We start from the raw sequence: 26,742 nt of genomic DNA on the forward strand, positions 1-26,742 counted from the left end.
ATTAATTGAGATTAATATAAAAATGGATTAATAAATTTATGAAAGTCATGATAATGGCTTTTTCATAAGCAGCGTAGTTTATATAGGTTATAAGTTATAATATAAATTATAAGTTATGTAATGTATATAAGTTAGAATATATTCGAACTTACATACGTACCTACTATCATTAATAATCTGTGTCTTAATAATAATTGATTAATAATATCTGTTGCATAAAGATAAATAACTGTCTTATCTAACAAAATAGGATTTTATCTAACAGAATAGCAAAAATTATACTGTTCTATTTGCAGGTAATCGAAGTTTTAGAATTTTTATATAAAATATGAAATATCTATTTTCACTATTATGAGATGGTTGATTTGTAAATGTTATACAAGATTCCAACAAATTATCGACAAATCAAAGGAACTGAATAATTTTTAAATTTAAGATTATCTTATTATTATTATCTTATTATTGTTACGTGATTTGTTCTACCCTCTTTTTTGTACTTGAATCAGTAATAATCTTGTTTACAGTTTTTATAACTATAAAGAAGATAAATAAGCCAGATTACAGATGTATGTTTTTTGACAGATAATTTCTTTTTTTAATTTGAGTAAACAGCTGAATGTAATTACCTACGTTACGTTACAACGATGACGTAAATATGTCGCACATGTCTTTTTTAAATTCATAAAAAAATTATCAAATAGGAAGATAGTAGATGAAATATTAATAAACCGAATTGTAATAAAATTCTACCAGAACTTTCATTAGAAGAAAGACAATTTCATTTAATAAAATTAATTTTATTAAAGACGTTAATTTAAAGATTTACAGCAAGCGGTATTTTTGAGACGTAACTTTTTATGCAACAAATTGTTAAACAAATTATTTCATTCAATAATCACTACGTTAACAAAGTATCATTTGTATTTAATCAATAACAGCGGTACGCGATTATGTATACCATAAACGAAGAAAATGAGATAATCTAAAATTAGAACCCTCTGCTCTTAATCAAAGCAGAAGCAAATCAGTGAGAATGCGTTAATTGTATTTAGTTAAATTTTAATATTTGTGCGTTACTTATTTAACAAAAGTAGAAATCGTGGAATAATTTTAAGTCTCTTTGTTTAAATATTCTGCGTTTATCATTTTTTAATATGTTTAGATATCAAATACATGTGTCACGAATGTCATAAAATATTAATAACATTCTGAGATAAAACTATTTTGTCACTTTTATTTTTAGTTCAAACTGCATAAAAAAGTATGGAATATAATCAAAACAAAAGTCACTTGTGCCTTTTTTTATATGTCTATTAGTTTCAATGACGACATGTCACAAATCATTTCCATATTTGAAATGGATGAATATGATAAAATAAAATGAGATATATAATTTTGTATTGATAATCTTTCTAGAATTTTTGAATTTGTCTTTAACAGTTGTTGTTTTAGATAAATTATAATTCAACAGTGTAAATCTACTTAAAGTACTTTATTGATATATAAATATTGATAGAGTATCATTAAAACAGTATAAAAAATTGACTCATTCATTTTACAATGAATCTTTTTATAAATGTAAGCTCAATTGTCTTAAGTATCGGGTAACATAAAACAATAAGTGTAAATGCAGATTACATCGATATCGCAGCATGAAAATATTTCAGACTTTGCAAATGATTCATAGAAACTACTAGAAATAAATAAATAAATTAATAGCGAATATTGGTCTAGAATGAAAATACATAACTCTTTCAAAACTAGTTTATCCTTCGTTCTTTCTTATAAAAATTGTTATTAAAATGAAGCGAAGGAAGGATAAACAGTTTGCTATTTGCTGACTCTTAAAATTCTCAGTGTTTAAAACAAAAAAAGAAAAATGAATAAATTGTACCTTTAAAAATATAAACTAGTGATATAAAATTGTAACATTAAATCCTCAAACCATATTTAAGTCAAAACACAAGATCTGAGTAATAGAAATTTGTCAGTTTTTAGATAATAATAATGGAAAGTGAAAAGATAATAATAATGGAAAGTACGTTAATTTTATCGCAACTCCACACTCTTCTACATACAATTTATCAATATCTATCATCGTCCAATTAATCAAACTATTATCTATAACGAACATCGTGAATTCTATCAATGACGCACGAAGCATAATAGATATGTACTGAGATATTTAGAGAGCCAATCGAGAATTGAAATGCATTCATCGACACTCTAATATTTTTAACAACATTTTAACCAATAAATTTGGTTACTCTCCTATCCTATTCCAACGTACTCCATTAACTAATTTATTCAAAACGATTTAGAATCAGTTACTTAAATTCTTATTCAATGAAAGCATCCAATTCTCGCAATTCGAAGCTAACGAAATTACAGAAGATTCTCTTTAGTTTCGAGAAACAAACAGCCATAAAACCAAACGCAAATACCATAAAGAGAAGACTGCTCTCGTGAATAGTGATTTATAGACTGTGGATTCTTATGCATTTCTGATAAAAATTTAAAAATACAAAAATCCACAGAATGCGTACAATATGCAAAAATATATAAAATATACTAAGTATGAATGATCATAGTTTTTAATAGACGAAACATATTACTATTATTACTATTACTAGATACCATTTCTTTAGATCTCTCTTGGCAAAAATATGAAATTGCATAAAAATCCGAGGTCTAATAATTTAAGAAAGAAAGAAAAAGAGAGAAGTCTGCTTTCATAGTGGACGAAGGTTTTCATTAAGACCAACGATGATGCGAAGGATGATTTAAGCGGCGGCAGCTGCAACAGGTGGAGGTCGAAGCATCGACCTCGTGGCTGATGATAATTTCTCCGAGACTAAATGAGCGATGTGCGATGATCTTTTCCAGACGAATTCGCGCGTTCTGTCGTGATCGTCCGCGCTCTCCACCCGCACCTAATTAACAAATAACATCGAGATTAACAAACTGTTTAAGTAATCGTCGCAGTTAATAAGTTCGAGTTAACTTAACAGTGTCTTCAGATCTAAACCTTCGATGGTGATAATATTAGATTGCATCAGTTTGCAGGATTTAAAGATGAAACATCTGTTTTTTTGAAAACCATTTATAAAATATCAGTTACCTTTGAGAATTTGAGTATTTTTAGTTCAGTGTGTAACTGGTTTCAAATTGGAAGAAATGAAAAATTTACATATTACGAGATCATCGTATAATCGATGCATCTTTCTTTTGGTTTTCGTCATTTCCGATTCTTTTCGTTGATTAAAACGGGAACGAGGACGAAACGTAAAAATTAAAAGAACTCCATCTTCCGACAATTTCTCAAACTTTCCATCTCTCTCACCTATCGAACATCTTATTCTCTTCCATAAGATATTTCCTATAGAAATGAAAAACTACGATATTTATGAGACTGTCTGGAATCTACGCGTGAGACGTGCTTTCTTTCGAAGCTGAATTCATTAAATTTCGTGCTGTCGTCGACTGGTACGCAGCAGATTAAAGAAGGAGAAACGTTCTGTACCACACGTGAATTAAATGCTAACAATGTTATCGAACGTAATTCTTTCGAATGTGGATAATACATCGTAAAAGTTGTTGGCAGTTTTAAATTTAGTATTTCAGCGGGCTTATGTAAATGTTAAGATAATTCAACAAGTTGGTTTGTGAAATCCAAGGCTGATGATTGTTCGTCAAACAATGAACGAAAAGAGGAAGTTGGAAGAATGCCATTGACGATAATTACTTGTAAATTAACTAATCCACGACGAAGAAAAATAGCGCTTCAGACGATGGTAAGCCATTTTATCATTATTCGTCGTTTGATGATAATTAGACTGCGCGTATAAATGCAAATGCATATTTTCATATTTTAATATAATTAAAAGAATGGAACTTAGGTAGGAAATTGTTTTATCCATTGAATATCGTAACTCTATACTTTGTACGTTCTATACATTTTTTCATATTACGTGGATTCCGTGAATTTTTGCACTTTCAGACTTCCTGCGGATACGTGAAAATTTGCAGTCCCATGATAATAAGAAAAGAAAGTGAAAAATAGAAGGATGAGAAAGTAAAGAAAATAGAAAATGGAAAATGGAAAAAGGAATAGAGAAGCAAGTGAAAGGTAAGAAAAAGAAAAGAAAAGGTAGTAGCGGTATAAGTATAATTATACTTATTTCTATTTGACATTATGCTTATTGACAGGATTACAGTTACTTATTAGATCACATATTAGAAAGGGGAAAAGCGTAAAAAATAAGGAAAAGAACTAAAAAAAAAAGGTAAAGATGAAAAATAAAAGGGATACCGGAAAAATTGAAAACGATAGAAAAGGTAGAGAAAAATGAGTAAATTAAAAAGAAATGATACGTAGATACAAATGAAAAAGTAAAGAAAGTCGATAAATGGATCCACGTGAGTCAAACGGCAAACAAAAGCTTAAACGAGATAGTCATCAAATAGAAGATAAATGGAAGATAGTCATCAGAGATAGATTTTTAAGGCAGGTTTTTACTCGTGACAAAACTCGTGGTATTATACAATATTCGGAAATGTGTTTAAGAGATAGCGATGAAAATGTAGTTGTAGGAGGCAATGCTTGATAAAAATAAACGTGCAAAACACGTGCCGAAAGCACTGTTTCATTTGAAGAAGATAATAATCGTTTGGTGATTGTCTGCAGAATGGCATTACCATTTCTTACAAACAAGGATTATAATTACCTCATAAAAAGAAACATATTGTAAATTAGATAAGATGCATATGAATTGATAAAGCAACAATCCGCACTAGTGACACAATTGGAAATTAATTCTATTGTTCATAAAGTAACGTTTAAAAACAATTACGTAATCACGTGTAAATATTAATAATATATAACAGTAATTAGATCAACAATTATATTAACAATATTATTAAATATAGTAAATATAGTAAACTATACTATTGTACTAGCTTACTATATTAATATAGCGAATAGAACTTAACTTAAAAATTTAGTGAATGATAACAAGATAAATTATAATGCTTAACTTAACTGCTAATTAACTGCTTAAATTATATACTAATATATATAAGATTCCTTAATGATATTCAGCCACGATTTGAATAGAAAATATAAGAATATTTGTTCTGCTGGCATGAAGACATCATTAATGCATATTTTTCAAAAAATATTGTGAGATATTCATCGAGACATTGAACTTAGAATGTCACATGTAACAGATAACCTTAGGGTAGATATAATACTGTATATGTTACTATAATCCCATTGGTATGACAAAAAGTAAATGTATTATTTATAATTTATTTTAATAAGATACTGATGACAGAAAGTTGACAGCGATCGTGAAAGTAGCTTACAAGGCTCGCAAAGACTTTCTCAATGCAATCATCGAAATGATTAAGTTATGTAAGAAAGTGACAACATTGGAAGAAATTTTTAATCGGACGAAGCTGGAGTGAATGAGGCAACAGGTCGAACGATGACACTCGGTAGTATATTTCGTTCAACGTGTTTCTGTACTTCTGATCTAATATTATTATTTAATATCTACGAGATATTACTTTGTAATGTTTAATATTAATTATTTGATATCTGACGTTACTTTATAATTTATATATAATTTATATTTATCGTACCGGCGTACGATAAATTTTCAAATCTTTTTTTCTCGGAAGCAAAGCGTCTTGTGAAAAATTGCTATTCTATATCTTCGACTTATTTTCGATCGACATAGCGTAGGAGAAGACCGACGATATATCTTTTAATTTTGTTTCATAGTGTGTCTCATTTTTGCGGATATAGAATTGAAACCGATAGAAGGTTAATTCTATCATGTAACAAATTTTTTGCTGATCTTTTCTCACTTCAGCTAGTGGCTTGTGCGACAGTAAAATACTCAACTAAGGTGAATGCATTATTAACTTTTTGTATGGCAGTTCTCGACGAATAAGAACTCAGTGGCGTGACATGTATCTGATAATCTGAAAGGCCGAAGAATTGGTCCACCTCTGGTTATTCATGATCGAGGTCAATGCTCATTTACGACCATTGTATCAAACGAATTTTCATCTTTAACTTGAATTTTAAATTATAAATTATTGAATATCAGCTTAAAATAGATATATTCGATGAAATGTATAAAATTATATTTTTTTAATATCTTATAACTGTTTCTTTTCATATATTTCCCGAGTAATCAATCGAGCTTTTAGCAAGTTTAAATAATGCTTAAATAATACCTAATATATTATAATTTGTAATAAAGAATGTTTAAAAGATTTCACAACGAAATCAATTTACGTGGAAAGACAATAGGAGCGATTAAATAACACAGAGCGTAATGGTTTAACTATAATACCTGTGCAAGTAACTTTCCTAAGTATTCTACCATTTAATATAATCAAGTAGAAAATAGTTACTGCTGTGTACTTAAACGACTGTAAAGGAAAATCGAATACTAAAATGTAAAACTTTAACATCAATTTCTTGTATCTAAGCAGATAATTTGATCGATAGTCCTATTTTTAAAATGACATTTATCTAAATTCTGACTCAGCTATGTAGACATCGACAAACTGCGCTTATTTGCTTACTCGCTTATTCGTAATCATAACAGTGATATCAAAAAAAAAAAAAAAAAGACGAATATGATAAGAATGAAATATAACGAATGAAATCAACACAATCTACAGTTAACGATAAGTACCTGTTCTTATACTTATAGTAATTATCGATTTTGACATATGATGTTGAGACTCCATATTAGAACATGTTACGATGCATGCATCGATCCTTGGATTTCATGATATACTTTATAATGTACGTAGTTCGGCAAATTGGCAAATCGGCATCGGTAGCAACTTGTATCGATGCGAAAATCAGAACCCTGTCTTAATCGGCGAGCAACGCCCAACTGCAATACAGATCTCGACGTGTAGAGGATGACACGGATCCTAGACTCTCATCATTGCATTCTGTTCCTTAATTTTCGGGCAAATCTTATCCAATAGATGTTGAAGAGCAGGATCATCCATACGCGAATAATCTCTATGATTCATTCGTCTGGAGTCCTTTTAATAATTAGAACATCCCTTTCTCTCAATTAACCATCTTTTTGTCTATTTCTCTTTAGTCTCTAAGTCTTCGTTTTTTATAATCAGCATCTATTATAGTGATATATTTATATTATAGTAATCTTATTATAGTAATACTGCAGTTGGAAGATAATCAGACATTGTGGAAGATGTTGGTATCGCGTCAAAAATTCAGAAGAATCAGCAACGCCGAACTAAACCGAGACTGATGCAGATCTTATGAAACCTAAGTAGAAGCTCATGTGTCGTCAAACATGTTTCAACGCGTATAGAAGCCTTCGTCGTTCGAATAATCAATGAAACAAGTCACGAAGTCCGATTATTATGTGCTCTAATCTTAATTCGACTTAATGAAAATAATTTTACAAATTTGAAAACGGTAGATTCACTGTCGTATTTTTAAACGAATACTATTGTTGCAGCGCGAGATGATAAAACCATAAAGTCGTTAGAAATATTATAACGTTAAGCGATAGACGACCGTTTATAACGGGGGAAACCGCAACGACACGGATGTTTGGAATTAGCATAACTTTTCTTCCTTTCCTTGAACTCGGTGCGCTTTATTATCTTATTGCCTGCAAACCGTTAAACCCGGTGCAAACGAGCGGTTTGTGGCAGCATCACCGCCGCCAGGCAGTTTGTCGCTGCGTTTTAGGTGCCGTTGTACACGAAGGGTCGCTTCATAGGCGCATGTTTGACGCATTGATGCTGTAGCTAAGTATACACTGACAGACAATTGTTCGCAGATACGTGTCAATACGCAGCCAGTCGGTATTTGTCTTTTGTGAAAAATCCACAGAAAGGCAGATGCTAATTAGCTGCGACACGTATCTGCGGATAATTGTTCATAGCAAGCGTAGACTTAGCTTGAGAATACGCTTCCATGCAGTGGTCATCGTAAAGTAATATACAGCTGTCCAGGAAACAACAGCGAACCGTTTTCGTCGCTACGCGTTTTCGTCGCTACGCGTTTTCGTCATGATGAGATGTACTTTACGCTTCGTGGACTGAACATCGGCGTAGATGCATCGTCATATCCAATAAAACGCTCCTATGAAGCGGCAAAGACGTTACAGCAAACCGCTAAGAACTGCGTCCCGTACGAACTTCTTAATATAAATTGACGCTACATTTCTCTGAGAAATGAGGTTGTTATAATCGTAATTAAACTATGGCTTTTTATGCATTTATGTGACATTTGAGATATACATATAAAACAAAAATTGAAGAAATATTTAGATTACATTTGTCATGGTTTTCTCTCTGTTTAATCTCTGTTCTGTTTCTTTAGTTGCGACCATAAAAATATAGATTTGCATAAAACACCGTGGTCTAATTGTAACTTTCATTTTTAAGTACAATTGTTATTAAAGTTTTGATATTATAAAAGCACGATGTCTTTTGAAATCCTAACATGTTTCAAACTTTTCAAACTTTTATCTATACAAAGTGTTTGATAAAAATTGAAATCCAACAGAACCTTATCACTCCTGAGGATATGTCGATTCACGATCCATAAATATGAATGATCTTTGGAACTTGCTGTATTCAAACACGTGCTACTTAAACGTGCCATTATTCGAATGCAGCATGCCTCTGTCGTGAATATAAAGTGAAATTAACATTCCATGTAACCATGTAAATGTAGAAGGCAGAAAAATTGGCACAGACGTCGCAAAAAGTTGAAGACATTAGTGAAGTATTTATGATGCGAGATAAGGAGCATTAGATGATCCAACGTATAAACAGAATGTAATTCAATACAATTCAACGCTTTAAAAAATTAATGCGACTCTGATAGTAAAAATACACAACCCATAAAGAATTACAGATATCATGGTCAAATATTGTTGAAGTCTCGAGTTACCATTAAATACAAAATTATGTTTTACTCCAAGAAAATTGATTTTAGATTCAATGTTGACGAAGTATATACTACCACCTAGTTAGAAGATTCTTGGAGTTTTAATGACCGATTAAGCGATTAATTAAATGCGATTTTAATGACCGATCAATTAAAAGGGTCGTTATCCTATATATATATTTGTTGATATAAAAAAAAAGGTATTATAAGGAAAACATAATGAGCAATTATGATATTGGTAGATGAAAAGCAGCCAGAACCAGATGACAAATGTACATATAAATAGTTTTATTCAGCTGTATCTGCTTAAAAATTTCGTGATAAGAGTCACGTAACGGAATAGTTAAAAAGTGGCGAGAGGAAAAAGCCAGTTGAAAAAATTATCTAAATCGTAGCTACTGAAGGAAGCTTTGACCAAAAAGAAAAAAAGCAAAACAGAATGAAAGATATTCTTATACTGTTCGAAGCACGTATTTGCATACTAGTCTAAGATAATGCGATCATTCAGACGACCATCTAATTTGCATGAAAAGAATTTTAGAAATGAGTAACTCATGAGATCGCTCTTTAAATATAAATTATATATAAAAAGATATGTTTTACCAATGTTGTTTTACCAATAAAAAAAAAATTTTTTTTGTTTAAATTTACTAGTCTTCTAATAATAAAAAATTGAATGCATTCTTTCAAATACGCTAAAGCATAAAGAGTTAAAAACGAAAGATTGGTTATTCTTTTAGTAATAATTAAGGTTATTTGCTAGTTACCTGTTTAGGTTGCAGAACACGGATGGAATTGAGGGTAGCTGCACCACCATGAAGAACTCGAAGACTCAGTTTACCCGACATTTCGGCAGTTGTAGCAGTCGCGCTTCTCAATTCCTTCTTTGCAGCCCTACCGAATTCCTTCTCAACCTTTAGTATCAAAGGACCAAGAGTAAATCTCGTTTTGATCATGGTGTGATCGCTCATCATGTTCACAGACACATCTCCGGATCTTTGTAAGCTCGCGAGTCCGTAAAGTGTGGCTCTCGCCTTTGGTTTATTTTTCTTTGTCTGAAAATTCATAAGAATTGTTATTTGATTTTATTCATCGTAAAAGTTATTTCCTAGACTTTTAAGTACACGTGTACACGTGCATATTCGGTCTAAAAAAAAAATGAATTATTATATCTTCTGCAAAGTAATTTTGCAAGAGAATTGAAAATAATATTTTGTAAAAAAAAAAAAAGGAATGAAATCAGACCACTTGTGTACACAGCGAATGTAAAATAAAAAACTACAAATTGAATGTTACAAGGAGCAGAATTAACGACTGAATTTTAAGTATATTAAACTAATTAAGATAACGGTTTTTTACTACAAAGTTATATAACATTTATCAACGTTAATCGAGTATGATTGTTACCTTATTTTTATTACTGCTAGTCTGTTTCGTTTTGTTCTTCGTTCCACCACGAGTTTTATTTGGTTTTTTGCTATTCGAATTAAATACTCGTCTGTTTGTAGATTTTGTAGTTGTCTCCACATTTGATCTACTTGATACTTGAAGTTCAGATACGATAGTAGTTGCTTCCTTTTCAACATTAACAGCTGACATAGTCGTATTTTCAATAGCCTCCAGAGTTTTCTATAAACAAATTCGAATTAGTCAGTTTAAAATTTATTTTAAAACACCAATGATTAAATTTTCAACAACAGGATTCTGTTTTAGTAATTATGGTTTAGTAAATTTAGTAAATATGGTAAATATGGTAAATAAATTAAAGTTTATTATACCTGTGTGTTTTCAGGAACTTCTTCGATAATTTTCTCTGTGGTCACCGAAACTATTGCCATATTGCTCTTCTTTATTCCAGTCTTGCTATTGTTCTTCTTCGTCTTGTTTTTGCTCTTCTGTTTACCAGACTTGGATTTGGCATTCGCATTGGACAATTTCACCGTCACTGGGTCATAATTGCTACGTAAGATTTTATTAATTCTTCCTAAGATGTTGTCCACGAAACGATTGTATTTCGCCACGTAAATCGCTGATACGTCGTTGCTTGGTTCCGATTGCATCATTCCTGAAATTTATCAATTTATTGTTGTTGTCTAATTTTCATTTTTCTTCAGAAACATCTACCGAAACTCGAAACGGAGAATGTTCAATTTATTAACGCAGAATTTAGCAATCCACGATTTAAGTATTCTTCTTATTATTTTAATTTATTATTCGTATTTAAAGTCTTCAAATTTAAAAATCCGCGTTGTATAAAAATTTATTTTTAATATTTAAATATTTATTTAACATTTATAATATTTCTTAAATGTTTGCATTTCTATTTATTAACATTTATATGTTATTTAGATTTTGATTTCTAATAGTCAATCAAGAAAGAATCATTTGACCTACCAGAGCTTCTAACAATGTCCATAATCGAATTAAAGTCCAGCTTTCAACATCTGCCAGGTTATCGACCACAATGGTAATTCAATGTCAACGACCCATTTTCCACGATCAACTTTCAACGAACACGAGCATTCACACATACTTTCGGCCATTTAGTAAATAATGCAACGAATTTGAAATTCGAAGAGTACGTCGTAACACTTCCCCGTAATTTAGAATTTCAAATTATTGCGAATCGATTTCACACCTATCCGTATATCGGACAATTACCAGATCAATTTATCCAAAGTGAAATCGCGTTAACGATCGCGTTTCTTGGCAGCGAGCTAATGCAATTTAATGATCGAGCATCGGGGCATTCAAATCGCCGTGCATTTGTTTTCTAAGATGATAGTGGCTAGCGTTAAGCTATGCGATGAATCGACACGAAAAAAAACTTCCGTGTAGCGACCTCGATGAATTAAGTTCGTAAGAAAGAGCGACAATGTTAACGGTATATCGGAATCCTCCTGCGGAGCTGAACTGGTCTTCGATCTGGGCCACGACCTGCTTCCTACTCACCTACAGATCTATCTAGCCAGCGCGTGTAACCATATGGACAAAAATTCCTCGTGTTTATCTAAAAACTCTCCCCGGTTGTTGATCCTATTCCAGCCACTTTCTTCCAGACGGTTGATCACTCGCGAAGATCCAAATACTCAGATCACGGCCGATTAGAAATAGACGCGACGTGAAATTTCATTCAGCGAAATTCCGTGTCGAGTATTTTTATAACTATAAAGTAAGTGTATTTTATTTGTAGGGTATGTTGAGTCGCAACATAAGTTGTATATTATCGAGAAGAGCTTCGTGCTTTTAAATTTATTACAATATATGTAATTTATGTTAGGACTTAATGCATCTCCTATAGCAATGTATCAATAGTAACGTTAATTAATTATTGTTAATAAATTTGAAATGCGCAGAAAAGTTCAATCTATCTGAACCTGTTTCAAATGGAGAACTTGTAAATCTGTGGAAACCTCAGCATTCTCTAGAAGCAAAATTTAATCCAAGCAAACTCGCTGGAAATTAAAAAATTCGAAGTTTCTAGAAAGAAAATTCGAACAAATTCTAATAACAAACTCTATGGCTAGCCGAAAAAATCGAAGAACAAGTAACAATCTGGCCAAAGAAGCTCCTTTCAAATTGAAAAATCCCGAGCTCCGCCAATTAAATTTCGTCACAGTCTACTAAAAAAAAACCTCGATTCAACTAAACTTCGTCTAAAGTAGAAAATTATAAATTAAACAATTAAAAATTAAATAAAAAAGTTTGAAGTCCGCAAGAAATGCAAAAGCAAAATTTAATTGAACTGAAGAAAAACTTGAAACTTAACTAAGCCCCGTTACACCGAAAAGATTAAAAAAAGATGCGATGTCAATGATCGATTGCAGCTGATTGGGAATGCGAGAAGAAAATAGAATGACGTGGCCGGTGATCGGGGATGAGAGACAGCCATGACTTTGGGTGTGGGTCAGGGTCATGGACGAGAGAACTCTTTCGCACCGCCATGCACGCTTACGCTTAACGTACTCTGGGTCAGTGGCCTCGTTCTGTTTTGGACCGAGTGCTTGGTGAAAGCCGAGAAAAAATTTCAACCCGGTCACACCTTTATTGGATCTGGCCTCTCAGCCGGAGTCCTGTAGAAAGTTAATTGGCCCCGACCAGCTTCGTTTAATTAAAATTTTTGACGCGTCACAACGTACCGCTTCTTTCGTTAGGATTCGTTTCGTTTCGCGTCTATTACTCGCATTCTTCTTCTTCGATTAATTTGAATGAAATTAATTGAAGTCGAATCGAACGATCGTTCCACGACGAAATTTAATTCGTAGACTGTATTTTTTAAGTACTTCGATAACGAGTATTATACGTTGGTTGCTTTGTATATGTATGTATATATACAGGATGTCCGAAAAAGTCGGGACAAAACTTACGTTACGTGTAAATGAGGTCGCGTAGGTGAAAGAAGTTCGTATAAATTTGTGCTCGAAAATGCTTCATCGAGGAGTTATAAGCGTTCAAAGAATTTTTATTTATTTTTTTGTCAGTTATAAGATATGTTTGCAATTTCTTTCTTCTGTAAGAACGCAGGCTTCCATTCGTCGAACTCTTTCGAATATTTCTGCTGTTGTGAAAATAATAGTAAATGCTTTTGCGTCTATCTGCGATTTTGTGTAACTAGTCATAAGGACAACTTTCACGGAAATCTTTGAACGCTTACAACTCTTCAATAAATGAGCATTCTTGGACATAAAGTTCATATGAACCTTTTTTACCTAGTTGGCCTCATTAACGCGTAATTAATAAGTTTTGTCCCGACCTTCTTGGACACCTTGTATAGTTTGGTATATTATAAATACTGTGCCTTTTTGCACCTTTAAATTTTCTATAAACATACAAACATACAAACATTAGGAATTTATTACTTAGAAAATAAAGATGCGCTTAATTACATACGCCTCGTTTATATAGTATAGTAATTGAGCGCTATTTTGTTGGAACGTTTGATGATGATAATTACGTTGGAAAACTTTTTATAATTTTTAAAGATTAATATTTAGTTTTTCTTTGTAGTTTAACAGTCGCTAGTTTGAAGTTTTTAATTAAATTCCTTTTAATCTTTTCTTTACTTAATTCGATTCAATTCCGTTTTAATTAATTTTTTTCTTTAGCTGAATTTTTTATTAAATTCTTTTTAAATTGCATATTGCTTATTTAAGTCTTCCAGCTTAGATACATTTGTTAATTAAATTCTTTCTATTTCGTCTAGGAGAGGATGCTGTGCTTTTATAAACGAAATGTAATTTTCTGAAATTAAATTCCTTTTAATTAAATTCCTGAATCAAGCTCATGCTTGTGTTTCTTGCTGAGAATTTTTCGTATATTATAAATTATAAATAAATGAAAGATGATTAACGTAACGTGAAAAATATATCGCTCCAGGAAATGGCTCTCGAGAGTAGTTTGAATTATTAATGTATCATTAAACCAAAGTAAATGAAATAAATAATTTTAATTTAAATTTTACGAAGTTTCAAATTTAGACAGCATTAAAAGAGATAATTATAATTTCTAACGTTAATTGTAAGAGAATTTTCGGTAACGTTAATTTTCTAGAAAATTCTTATTCAAGACTCTCGACCAACATCTTTAATAAGAAATTCTTTTATTTTCCTAGAATGTAAAAAGTATCGAGCTATCCTACTTTTATTTCATGAAATAAATTATATTAAACAATTACACGTGTATATGGGAAATAATCTACTAATAATTATCCAATGTGCCATGAATGTTTAAACACACTGCTTGCAAATAAATACACGTAGAAGCATGATATACCTATAATTATATAATATGCTTATATTAATTGCACTCTAACTACAACCTTTCACTTAGAAAAAGAAAGGCGATTAATATTCGTTCCGTAATTATATTTAACATTAACCTGTTCTGTAATAACGTTACTATGTGCACATAATAAATATTTAATATTATGCCATCTAATTGATCTACTATTTATGCATTGCTCTACAGATACTATGATTTTACACGTACTACTATTAATAGGTAAATTTCTACTACAAAAAGAAAAGGAAAAAGCGGGAAGAGAAAATTAACATCCATTGTACGTTCAATAGTCAATGTAACACTATAAAGTGTTGTGTGCTAACTTCACCGTGCACGTAATAGGTAGATGTAATTTCTAACATTACATTATATTGTGCATTGTTCTGGTGATGCTGTGCTTTGGTATAAACTAGAAAAGGTGAGGAATGCGTGTAAAAAGGCCCAAAGTTTCGTGCTACTGTCCAGTAATACGTGACCGTCGGTCGTCATAAAGCCGTCCACCAAACACGTGCATCTACTCATCAAGGATAAGGCAAAGAAATTGCAAGCAAGGGGTACACTAAATAGTTCTACGAACGAGTGACAAGACAAGCAAAGGATTCCTAAGTAAAAGGAAAGACTTCCAGCAACGATCATTAACCCTTTGAAGAGCAATTAGTTATAACTATAATATCAATTGCAATTGCATCAATTAAGAGGCAAATTATATGGTCAAATGTAATTCGTCTTCTTACTATATTTTATAAATAAATGCTAAACATTTAGTAATGTAAATATTTCATAATACTATATATACAATATGATTATAAGTATAGAAAATTTTTGACGTTGCATAGTTTTTTACCTATTATTAATTTTTGAATTCATATGTTATTATTATTATCTTTCTCTCTTTTTGATCGCTTCTTTTCAGTTTACTAAGAAATCTAAAAATTGTTCTGTTCTTTCTAATAGATCGATTCTACTACAATTGATAAATAAAAAAAACCGTATTCTCAATGCAATTTCATTCAAGATATTATTTTAGCTTTACTATTTTAAATAATATTTATAGAAAGATTAATAACCTAAGCCCAACCTAACCTCTTTTATACCTATCATTTCTAAATAAAATTATATTTTAGCTGAAAGCTTTATAGACTATAAATATTAATAAATACTATCTGAAGTGTCAAACTCCAAGATATTGAATAATTGTTCAATAATAGTAATTCAATGGAAAGATAGGAATAAAGAAAATAATTGCTCCAAAGGGTTAACCGAGCTAAGTGACACAGCACATCACGTATTAAATGAAGAAAGTAGCTCTAAACGATTAATACCGGAGATTATTCATAATTAGAACGGTGTATCATGACGTGGAAAAACAAAACGAATAATCGTTCCTCTTCTCGTTTTTCCCTCGATTAACGAGAGAAAGAGGAAAAGAGAGGTTATCCTCCGGATCACGATTAACCTGGACAAATACACGAAACTGGTTTGAACACGGACGATTGGTGACAGAAATAAAAAGGCGAGACACACAATTTATTTTGTTGTTTTTTTCTAAAAACAATAAGTTATCTGTATTTTTGTAATCCAGAACGGACAATATCTCTGTACAAGCTTCTTTTCAAACAGAATTGTTACGAGTCCTGCGCGATAAACAACACCGTTTCTCGGCCACAGTTTTATTTTACAAATACACATTTTCTCTTTTTTGTTCCTTACATTATTTGAATTAAAATAATTTTAATAAAAGATTATATTTATAATGGAGACTTAAATTATAAGATAAATTTGATTTGAATCCCAATTGTTTATATATACAAGAAAAAAGAAAGTTCATTCATTGAGAATAAATGTTGAAAAATTGAAAGAAATCTAGCGTTAAAAAATTGAGGTGGCCAATTGCGGTATTGCTTACTCAGCGAATGAATAACATCGTTCACTTTACGGCTCTCTTTCTCTCATTCTTACGTAAAGACATACGGATTCTCTCCTTTACTCCTCGTTCGATCGTTAGTCGATAAACGAGTAGAAAAAGGAAAAGAAATACATGACGTGAGGTCACCAAGCTAAGATATTTTCAAATGATACCTATTCCTTCACATCGTCAAAGTACCTTTTTCCCTTCATTCTATGTCGATCAATAAATATCCAAATTTCTATTGTACAATTTATGTTTTCCGTAAGAAAGAAATCTTTTCTTGCACATAACTATTCAACATTATAAAACGTCTCGCTTTTTCTACAATCCTAAAGTTCACATGAATTAATATAATATAGACTGAAAGACAAATAAATATAATAAATATGAGAAGGAAGCATAAATACAGCTTTAGAATCACATGATTCACGGAACGCTCTACTGTGTTGCAAATAATTGGAAGTGCGAAATATTTGTTTCTTTTATTGGAAACAGTTGGAAGAAAGAAAGAAAAAAAAGGAAAGAAATGCAGGTACAGATCGAAAGGTACTTTGAATTCTTCGTTCCGTTGCTTTCTTGCTATCAACAGCTTCGTTCAACAGCGCTTACACGAGTTTCGAATGTTTTTTTATTAAAAGTAGATGTTTTTGTTTCTACTAATTAATGTTAATTACGACTTTTTATAATCATTATCACGCTAATATTTGTCTATCAGTGGTTTCTACTTCATTTGTAGTAACGTTGTCGATCATTGTTTTGACATAAAAATTAGGTTTTTGAATGTGTATTAGAGAAACACTTGCAATTGTTATAGGGAATTAAAAATCTATGTACATATGTCCTTAATATACTTAAGTATCTTAAGTATCTTAATATACTTAAGTATAATAATATGTTTTTAAATCTGTAGCCTCTAATTTACAGATATATATATAACTACTACTGTGTCTGTGTAGATTCACTCATGTGCTTAATTCACGAATATTAATTCTTTTACTCTGTAATGAATGCTAATTATTTACTGTTTTAACGTTATAGCTGAACTTCATATTATACACAATTTATATTCAGTAATCCTATAATTCAACATTAAAGTCGACATGAAGAGTGAACTTTGATGTATACAGATTACCTTTGCTGTACGTCAATCGAGTAGCTATTGAAATAGGTAGAGAAAAGGTAAATATGTATAACAAGTGCCGATAAAATATCGCGTATATAATTACTGGGTGTTTAAAGCAGATAGTTAAAATAATAACTAATGAAAAAGCTAACAAGCAACGTATTTATAGATCTCTTTTCAAATGAAGATTAAAGATGAGGTTAGGATTGAAAGGTTAAGGTTAAATTATTCTAGAAGTGCCACTCGATTGATATATAAATAGTATATCAAGAAAGATTCAAACAGAATAAATAGTGATAATAAGAACTTGAACCAACAATCAGTGTCAGTAATTACGAATATTATAGAACTTTCGTATCTACTGTTTCAATCGCGGTTTCACGTGATTTCTTGACGTATTGTCAGCAGATGCAATAGCCTAACGTCATACGCGTCTACATCATTAACCTCACTTCACCTATCATTAGAAAAAGTAAAAGAGTGAATACAATGTAGCAAATATTGAAAAGACAGCCTATCTTTAGATAATTTTTGCTATAACTGTCATTTCATTATTAGTTATTGTTGTTAACGACTTATTGTATCTACTATCTATAGTGATGCTTGAAACCTGAAATTCACTCCCCATGAATACGGAAGTCTCATATCTCGTATACATATATTTTGTATCTACTTGTAATTTTCTATCTTAAGCTTCCTATCTCACCCCGATTTGTTACCTAATTTACTTTTCCCAATTGTGTGAATTAAAAAAATATTAATCTATGTACTTAAATACAGATATTGAAGCTTGTAATTATATACGTGTATATTGAAAACACAGATTTTATATTCTCTAATACATTTTACAGATTTTTCTTCAAAACACATTCAAGACCCTAACCTCTAATCAAAATGTTTATGTACATTCCATCTCTTATAATTCGCACGGTGTTACTGGTTTAACAGTTAGAATTGAATACCGTAAACGGAAATCGTGTAAACTCCGTTGGAACAACCGAAGAACGCGTGGTTGGGAGTTACGAGAAGGCATCAGGATGTTACGTATTGACTTACCATGCTGTTCGACCACGTGCGAATCGCTTCGAGTAGAGGTATCCACGTTAATAAATAGAATAAATATACTACCGCTACTTCTACTAATCTAGTGTTACATGTCTACCACTACAACTGGGCGTTTCAATGATTTTCAAGCGAATTTTCAAATCGGAAGCAACAATTAGTTAGTTAAGAAAAGAAAAGGAATCTCCGATGGTCGATTTTAATTACTTAACGATGGACCAAAATTTTCTTAAGCGTTGACGCTTTTATTTTTTGGAAGAAAGTTTCAGAAACTACTGTCAAGAAAAATTCATTGTGACAGAAATGAAATAATATGTCGAACAGCATCGGTGGATGAAAACTTCTCAAATCGGAGCTTTGTCTTTTTATGAACGAGTGCGCAAGCTCTAGTGGTCGCCAGATTTTAGGCTAGCTTTTGCTTAGATTACTTTTCTACTTCTCAAGACTGTAGAAAATAATTAACATCTGATTAAATGGACAAGAGTAAAATGGAACATATGTAAAGGAATTTTAATTTTGAACGAATTACTCTTGACCGTTTATAGGTTTCTATATGTTTATGTTTTATACAAGTACTGCTTGAAAATGTGCTTGGTGAATAGGGTTCTTGGATTGGTGTCTCGTTTTTCTTAAACTTTGCAATTGTGTAGAACTTCTGTGAAGTTTTGGAGCTCGTTACTTTTGTTTTAAAGAAGAAGCTTTATATGTACATATATGGTTATTTATATTTTTTCTAGGGGATATTTAAACACGTGCACACAAAAAGAAACTAAATGCTTGAACCTTTCATCTATAATACTCTAAAATTGTTCCACATAAAATTAACCCTGAATTGAAACTAGGAAATTCATACTATATAAATTGAAAAATGTTACAGATATTATTTTTTCAACTTACATTTGGAATTTGCTATTGTATATATCATCTCCTTACGAGAAATAAACCTATAAAAGTAAATCAACTATTCTTTAAGAAGTTCAATACTAATCATGTACTTGCAAGTAAAAATAAGTATAGTTGGTTTCTGAGAGGTTTGTATAAATCAAAATAATTTAACCCACAAAATTCCCATCACGAGACAACATTTCCAAATATCCTCTTCCAAGACAAACAAAATAATAGTACACCTAACCTCAAAGCAAAAGTCTGACCTAGAACATCCACACGACCCATAGAAAGCATCGACCGTTTCGCAACGGCGCGAAGAGTCGAATAATTAATGAATTGAGCGCGTGATTGTCAGGAATCGTTGTACGTGACTTGCCACTCGTTTCCCTCCTCCCTGGTTAAACGACAGCCTTCGAGGAAGGGGATGTAGCACGCGTGCGAGATTTACGCGCGTGTTTACGCCCTGTACTGTGTTTCTTGCTCTTTCCCTTGAACTCACGTGCTTGCCTGGCGCCAGCGATGTCGGCGATGCTGTCCTCGTCATCCTCATCGTCCTCGTCGTCCTCGTCCTCGTCATCGTCGTCCTCGGTGTATACCAGATCGACGTCGTCCTCGTCGTCTTCGTCGTCATCGTCATCATCGTCCTCGGTATCTGCCTCGTTCGTTGATACGGCTGGGACGTGGACAGGATTTGACACGGATTCCGCACCTTCGAGCCCGGTTTCGTGGATAGTGGATACAGCTTGCCCCTCTCCCACTGAGTTTCCTTCGTCTTCCTCGACGGCTGTCGGCTCGCTATCCACGGCTGTGCTCTCCGCAGCGGTTTCTGCTGCATGCTCCGCTTCCGCGGCGGCGGCGTTCAAATCGGCTTCGACAGCCGCCGGAAGTGCAGGCGCTACTGGCGCCGCCGCTACTGGCACCACTGGTTCTACAGGGGTGGCTTCGTCGTCGTCGTCATCGTCGTCCTCTTCACCTGCAATTCATGGTTTGTTGGTTATAGAACCTGTTTTTCACGTATCTTTCTGATTATTTATTTTTGTTTAAATTGTGTTCCTTTGGAACTCCTAAATATTGCGTATGATAATTTTATTGCAATTGGTAATATTAGTAATTTTATATTAGTAATTAATATCTTTTTCTTTAAACGTCTTAGATTTTATGTTAAACAAGATAATCAAATGACTAGCAAAGTTATTACTGTTATGCAAAAGAATTTATAAATATTAATAACTTGTAATTTATGAATTGTAAAATTTTGCGGATAATATTATCATTGAATTGTACCCTGATAATTGGATAGAATATTTTTTAGGGTTATTTTTTATTTAATTAAGGATCATAGTGTTTAATAAAATTTTCTTATTTCTTAATTGTTTACATGATTGATTAGAATTCTTAGCAGTATACCAAGAATGAACTAAAATTTTAATCAAAACCAGCAAATGGATTAGCAAATAAAATTAGCAATGGATTATAAACTTGTTGAAATATTATGTGTAATACTATATATAGTACATATATATAATATGTATAAATATTATGTATAATACTATATATAGTACAATAACTGTCGTTTTCTCCATCTTTAATGATTGTGTAACGAAAAATGTTGGCAGTTGCGATTTATCTTTTCGTATGTGGGTCGATATAAAAGAAGTAGCGCGTAGAAATTCTTTCCGAATTGGAGTCGCCGTCGATTTATGTTAATTCGGGCGAGTTTGAAGTATCTTGTACCGTTACAGCTACGTGAACGCACCAGAATTTCCTTCGGACATGTCGCTAACCCGAAGTTTAATGTTTGTGTAACGGCTAGCAGATTCGCACCGCGATCCTTCCCATTGTTCGATTCAACGAAATCTTATTGACGAATCTCCGATAACCATACGAAGAAAGCAAAAGCCATTAAATGGACTAATCGGCCAGTGAACTCGAATTCTATAATTAACTTGAACTCGTTATATATCTATTAAATATCACGAACCATACTTTAAAAATAAAATTTCGCTATCAAATAAACCAATGTGGTTATTAAATTCCTGGCACATTTTTATAGGTTCCGAATCATGTTTATGAAGTCTTGAAAGTAAAATTCAACAGAATTTTTTATGGTAATTTGTTCGTGAAAAAAATGACTAAACATTCCTTAATATAGAAATTTCAAGCGTGTTACTTTTATAGCAGTATAATTTCTATTCTAGAGAATTCTTTAAATTAGTTTTATTACTAATAAAAAATTTGCGTATTCAAATTATTTTGAATGTGGTTTTTCTATGATTCATGGATAAGACTATATTTATATTTTGTATTGACTATGTAAGTAAATATTTTAATTATACTGATTATACTATCCTTTTAATTAATTCTTATTTTCAAATTGCAAACAAAGACAACGGAACCTACCTAATATATCCTCGATGAAACGTTCGAAATAATCGGAAGCATCATCGTCGTCGTCGTCATCGTCGTCGTCATCGTCGTCATCATCGTCGTCACCGGTGATATCGAAGTCGACATCGTCGTCGTCATCGTCGTCATCGTCATCGTCGACTGCTGCTGGCTGCTGCGTCGCCTGTCTTCCGGTTGCGACCTGATTCGACGTAGAAGTCGCCGCTGAGATTTTTGGCAGCGGCGATGCGGTTCCGATTGCCGCCAGGCAGCACAATACTCCCAACACTATCACCAACTTCATTTTTCTGGAAAACGAAAAGTGCATTTTTTTAATAATTCCTTCCATTACAATTTTGTTTATGTTTTTTAAAATAAATCTTATATTTTTAAATAATCTTTAATTTGCTTTCTGTTAGTTTGAGGATTATTTCTAACAAAATGTTTAATTTATATTTTTTCTTTTTTCAAAGTTCTATTTGTGTAGAAACAAGAACCTTTGTGTAGAGACAACGAGAAGGAAATATTTCACTTATTCCTGGATACAGTGGGGAAACAAAAGAATTCTGTCAGCACGTAGGAAATTTTTTAAGTTTCCATCTGTTCGATATTGTGGAAAACGGGGTCACGTTCAAATTGCAAATTGCTGTTGCTTGATAAACCGCGTTCTAGATATCCGAATGCATTTATTCCACTTATTTCATACTCTATACTGCTTCAACCTTAACTTCTTCTATAAAAAGATCTAAATAAAATTATAAGGGTTATATGAATCTATTAACTTAATTAACTAAGAACTAAATTCCTAATTACATTTTCAAGTCTGAAGAAAATAATATTTTTTACAGAAAACTAATTGAGGAAAGTAATTAAGAAGAAAATATCAGATTGATCGATTAATGAAAGTAGAGATTTTACAATAGATTACTGTCGTTACAATTCTATTTATCCCTCATAAGAATGCAAGTATCGTTGCATAATATATGAAGATGTTGTTAACTGAATTACGAGAATAAGGGAAGAACATAATCACGAGAAACATAATTTTCCCAGGACCAAGAAAGAGTTTCATTTGACACTGGAGTTACTCTGACCTTCGGCTGGCGACATCAGGATTCCCATGCAGTCGTATTCTCACGGCTAACGGTAGGCAAATAAACGTTACTTGGCCATCGTTCAAAGAAACGCATTCTATTATCTTTTTCCAGGAATAGAGAAATCAAAAGGGTAGGGAAAGAAACCAGGAAATTCACGACTAATTATTTTAATGTGAAGATGAAGAAAGTAAACAGAGAAACAAAAAAAAATAAAAATACAAAGTCACGAAAAATTCATGACTGATGTTTGATATTCGAAGAAAGGCATCGATCTTTCTTCGAGGATAAAGGAAGAGAGAAGAAAAATAAGAAGAAACGAGGTACTCATATACGTATAATATAATTCGATGTTCCATTATCTTTCTCCAAAAAGAAATAAAAGAAAAGAGGTACATGAAATTCGCAAGAAATTCATCATTAAAAAGTGCATCCATTTTTTTCAAACAGAAAGAAACAAAAAGAGGAAAACTGAGAGAACGAAGACCACCAAATATTCGCTTACTATTTATGTACGAGATAGATATGCAAGATTAAGCTTTCATTAGAAGTTTACACAGATGTTGTAGTTGTTATTTATAACTACTTTAGTTATTCGCGATTGCAGATAATGGAGTTCTTCTTATATTAATCCATAGGAAGTATCGTTTCTTTACATTAGATATCTTGGGTACAAATAAGCTGTCGATATCAATCTTCATTTTGTATAATTGTTTGTCATTGTTCTACTAACTTTATCAATACATATTTTAGAGAAATCCTTATCATAATGAATCTCATTCAAGAATTCAAAGAAAATTCCCCATTCAAAAAAAAAAAAAGCCCAGAGGAACCATGCATTGCTTATTAGATAATAATCTAATGCTGAACCAAACTCCTGTTATATGTACTTCCAAAATCGAAGTAACTTCCTCATCTTCATCCCTAAATCGCGTTAGCACAATGGATCGTATTCAAGCTCTGGTTGACAAAATGTGAGAAATATAATAAATAAGCTATGGGTGTTTACGCGTTTATGAAAAACATTAATCTGTAAAAATGTACAGAATGCACATAGTATGCAAAAATATTGCGAAAGGTGAAGTTATCATAAGATTTAGACGTTGAAACGAATCTCTGTTTAAGTTCCACTTGTTTAGTTAGATTCAGAAAAATACAAATTTCGATAAAAATCTGTAGCTGAACAGTAGAAAATCCCCTATGCGATAACAACTAATATCGGTTCGCAAACTATCACAGCGAATTACCAAGGTTACCACATGACAAGAGCTAAGCCACTATCGTTGCACACAGCATCACTGCTAGGATTCTCTCGAAACTCGATTGGTAGAGTCTTCGATCCGTGACATTATAAGTATACATCCACCGATGGAACCGAATCCGTTTCGATCGTCGAAAGAGGGTAAAACTGCGCCACGTTTGCCCACTTGCTTCACGAATTTCCACGAACGTCCACGAATCGAAGAAGAGGGTTGAAGATTAGAACTCCGATAAGGGAGGTTCGTTAAGCTGACTTCCTTCGACTCACCTCACTTCCCGCTTCTTTTTTCGTTGTTCGACGAAGGATAATGGTTCCTGTTCAAGTGAAGCGTATGTGTCCAGGTCGTTCAACGACGCGAGTTCTCCGTGATATCCACCGAGCGACCCGGTGAGAGTGTTAAAACAGACGAGGCGGCTCGCAACGACCCTTTTATACCGGGCTCACCTCTCCACCTCCTTCGTTCTCGTTCGCCGTCCTCTTTCCTTGGCGACGACATGGTGTGTATTACACCTTCTTCGTGTGTTCTCTCCACGTGGCTCTCGTTGCGTTTTCTCCCTTTCTTGAGAACGTGCATTGTGCCGTTGAGTAAAAGGATCGGGCCGAGGCGTGCACCGACTTTACTACGCTGCGAAAACATCCAGAACGTTTCCCATCCAATGAATACCCGGAGTTACAAGACTATTTTCCTTGAATTTCGTTTGAATCGTCGCTCCTCGGTGAATCATTTTCGTTGCAATCGAAGGGCTGAGTGGACTGGTTTCTCTTTTATTTCCGTTGGTTTTTACAAAAGTTTAGTGTCAATGTTTATTGAGTAAGATTCCCGTAAATTTTTTGCAATAAAATGATCCAGAAGATTTATTTGAGCAAGATTAGATTTGATTAGAATTAGGAATTTATAATATGGTATTGAATTTATAATACAGTAATTAGTACTAGTAATGACATAAGGTGGTCATTAGGCTGTTATAATTTTTCTGATACCAATGCGACCTATTGGAACACAGGATCGATAGTATTAAAAAAATAAAAATCCGCCGTGATGTTCATTAATAAAGAAGAATCTGCCTTAAAACAGTTGAGTTATTTCTTCTCAGGATCTAAGCAATTTGATAAGTTGAGGAGAAGGATTCGGTTTGGTAAAATTAACAAACAATATAATTTATTGTTTCTGTAACATAAAATAAATCTTAACGTTGTACGATTAAATTTAATTTAAATTATAAATTTAAATTATAGATACAATTAATTACTCTCTGTCGGTAATTAATCTCTTTTATCACAAACGATGTACAGCTTCGTCTGTGCTTTTATCGAGCTTCTTGGATGCTGTTATCCATTTATACTTTTACCATTCTCGGACAATTTAATTGCCAAGCAAAGCATAGGATTTGTTGGATATTAATAACAGTATGAAGGCTAACTCGCAATTTACACAGACGTATAAAATTGCAAAGTTACGTTGATGACTGATTCGGAATTATTTTCATCCGTAAAAATTGCAAGTCGTTCACTTTACAGTATTTAATAAATCTCTGCAGTGCATCGTTGCACTTCTATCAAATTCGATAAATGACAATAAAGAACAAAATGACAAATTATAAAATTAATTTGACTAGTTGAAAGAGTTTCACATCGAGGAACATCTTTCCAATAAAATCAATCATTGTAGTATCTTTATAACTTCTCTTTTTTAGCTAATTCATCATCGAAGTTACGAGCGCTACAAAAAAATTCAGCTTCAATGGACCTAAAATTTTTTCATTCAGCATTCAACCGTCATATTTAGTGAAAGTATTTCTCTCGTTTGCTATTCTCAGCTTCCACTTCTCACCTTCTACGTATATAGGATGTTTCAAAGAAAGAGTCGAAGATTTTAAAAGTACACAAATTAGTGGAAAATTTACTAATTTATTATTTAATTGTCTAAACGCTATTGTCTCTCTATCAGTTCGCAGATGGAAGATTCTACTATAATAAATATTTTATAATATAAAAATCTGCTGTCTAGTAATTACTGGACTTTTATATTTTTCAATCTCATATTCTTATGTACAGAACTAAAGAAGTGGAACTTACATAAAAATTTGTTTCATCCACCAAAAATCATAAAGAGTATCCTACTATGAATGTTTTATATATTTTTTTTTATAATGTAATCTGTGGATTTCGTTATCACTAAATTTATAATAAAAGCATAAATACCCACAGTATAGAAATTACTACATATAAATTCTTAAGCTTTCAGATGTCCAACTTTTAACTCTCTCT

The 26,742-nt window shown here is 32.3% G+C and overlaps 1 protein-coding gene and 2 long non-coding RNA genes across 5 annotated transcripts; 2 read left to right on the plus strand and 1 right to left on the minus strand.

Annotated features, from left to right (window-relative positions):
- Nucleotides 1–1,473: 1,473 nt before the first annotated feature.
- LOC132907457 (uncharacterized) lies at nucleotides 1,474–25,355 on the minus strand. Of its 3 annotated transcripts, none has more exons than XM_060960580.1 (7): nucleotides 24,742–25,355; nucleotides 22,135–22,427; nucleotides 20,234–20,707; nucleotides 10,750–11,036; nucleotides 10,379–10,600; nucleotides 9,739–10,026; nucleotides 1,474–2,933 (listed from the first exon to the last, which is right to left on the minus strand). In XM_060960580.1, exons 2-7 carry the CDS (start codon nucleotides 22,421–22,423, stop codon nucleotides 2,784–2,786), a joined length of 1,710 nt encoding a protein of 569 aa, XP_060816563.1. In that variant the 5' UTR covers nucleotides 22,424–22,427; nucleotides 24,742–25,355; the 3' UTR covers nucleotides 1,474–2,783. The 3 variants fall into 3 exon arrangements, with proteins under 3 accessions (XP_060816563.1, XP_060816565.1, XP_060816564.1); XM_060960582.1 differs by having other exon boundaries at nucleotides 20,444–20,707; nucleotides 24,742–25,354; XM_060960581.1 differs by lacking the exon at nucleotides 24,742–25,355 and adding an exon at nucleotides 23,214–23,291.
- Nucleotides 3,869–4,293, plus strand: LOC132907459 (uncharacterized). Its single transcript, XR_009658177.1, has 2 exons — nucleotides 3,869–4,129; nucleotides 4,210–4,293. It is a non-coding gene; the product is annotated as an uncharacterized LOC132907459 (long non-coding RNA).
- Nucleotides 22,336–24,748, plus strand: LOC132907458 (uncharacterized). The gene is made up of 3 exons (XR_009658176.1): nucleotides 22,336–22,441; nucleotides 22,968–23,265; nucleotides 23,334–24,748. It is a non-coding gene; the product is annotated as an uncharacterized LOC132907458 (long non-coding RNA).
- Nucleotides 25,356–26,742: the final 1,387 nt, after the last annotated feature.

The sequence above is a fragment of the Bombus pascuorum genome, chromosome 5, assembly GCF_905332965.1.
Source record: "Bombus pascuorum chromosome 5, iyBomPasc1.1, whole genome shotgun sequence".
Taxonomy (NCBI): Eukaryota; Metazoa; Arthropoda; class Insecta; order Hymenoptera; family Apidae; genus Bombus; species Bombus pascuorum.

Coding starts and splice junctions, on each gene's coding strand:
- LOC132907457 (XM_060960580.1), bottom strand. CDS start 22,423: ATGAAGTTGGTGATAGTGTTGGGAGTATTGTGCTGCCTGGCGGCAATC. Junction 11,037..20,233: donor CGCTGGCGCCAGGCAAGCAC/GTGAGTTCAAGG, acceptor GATAAATTTCAG/GAATGATGCAATCGGAACCA. Junction 10,601..10,749: donor AAGTTCCTGAAAACACACAG/GTATAATAAACT, acceptor ATTTGTTTATAG/AAAACTCTGGAGGCTATTGA.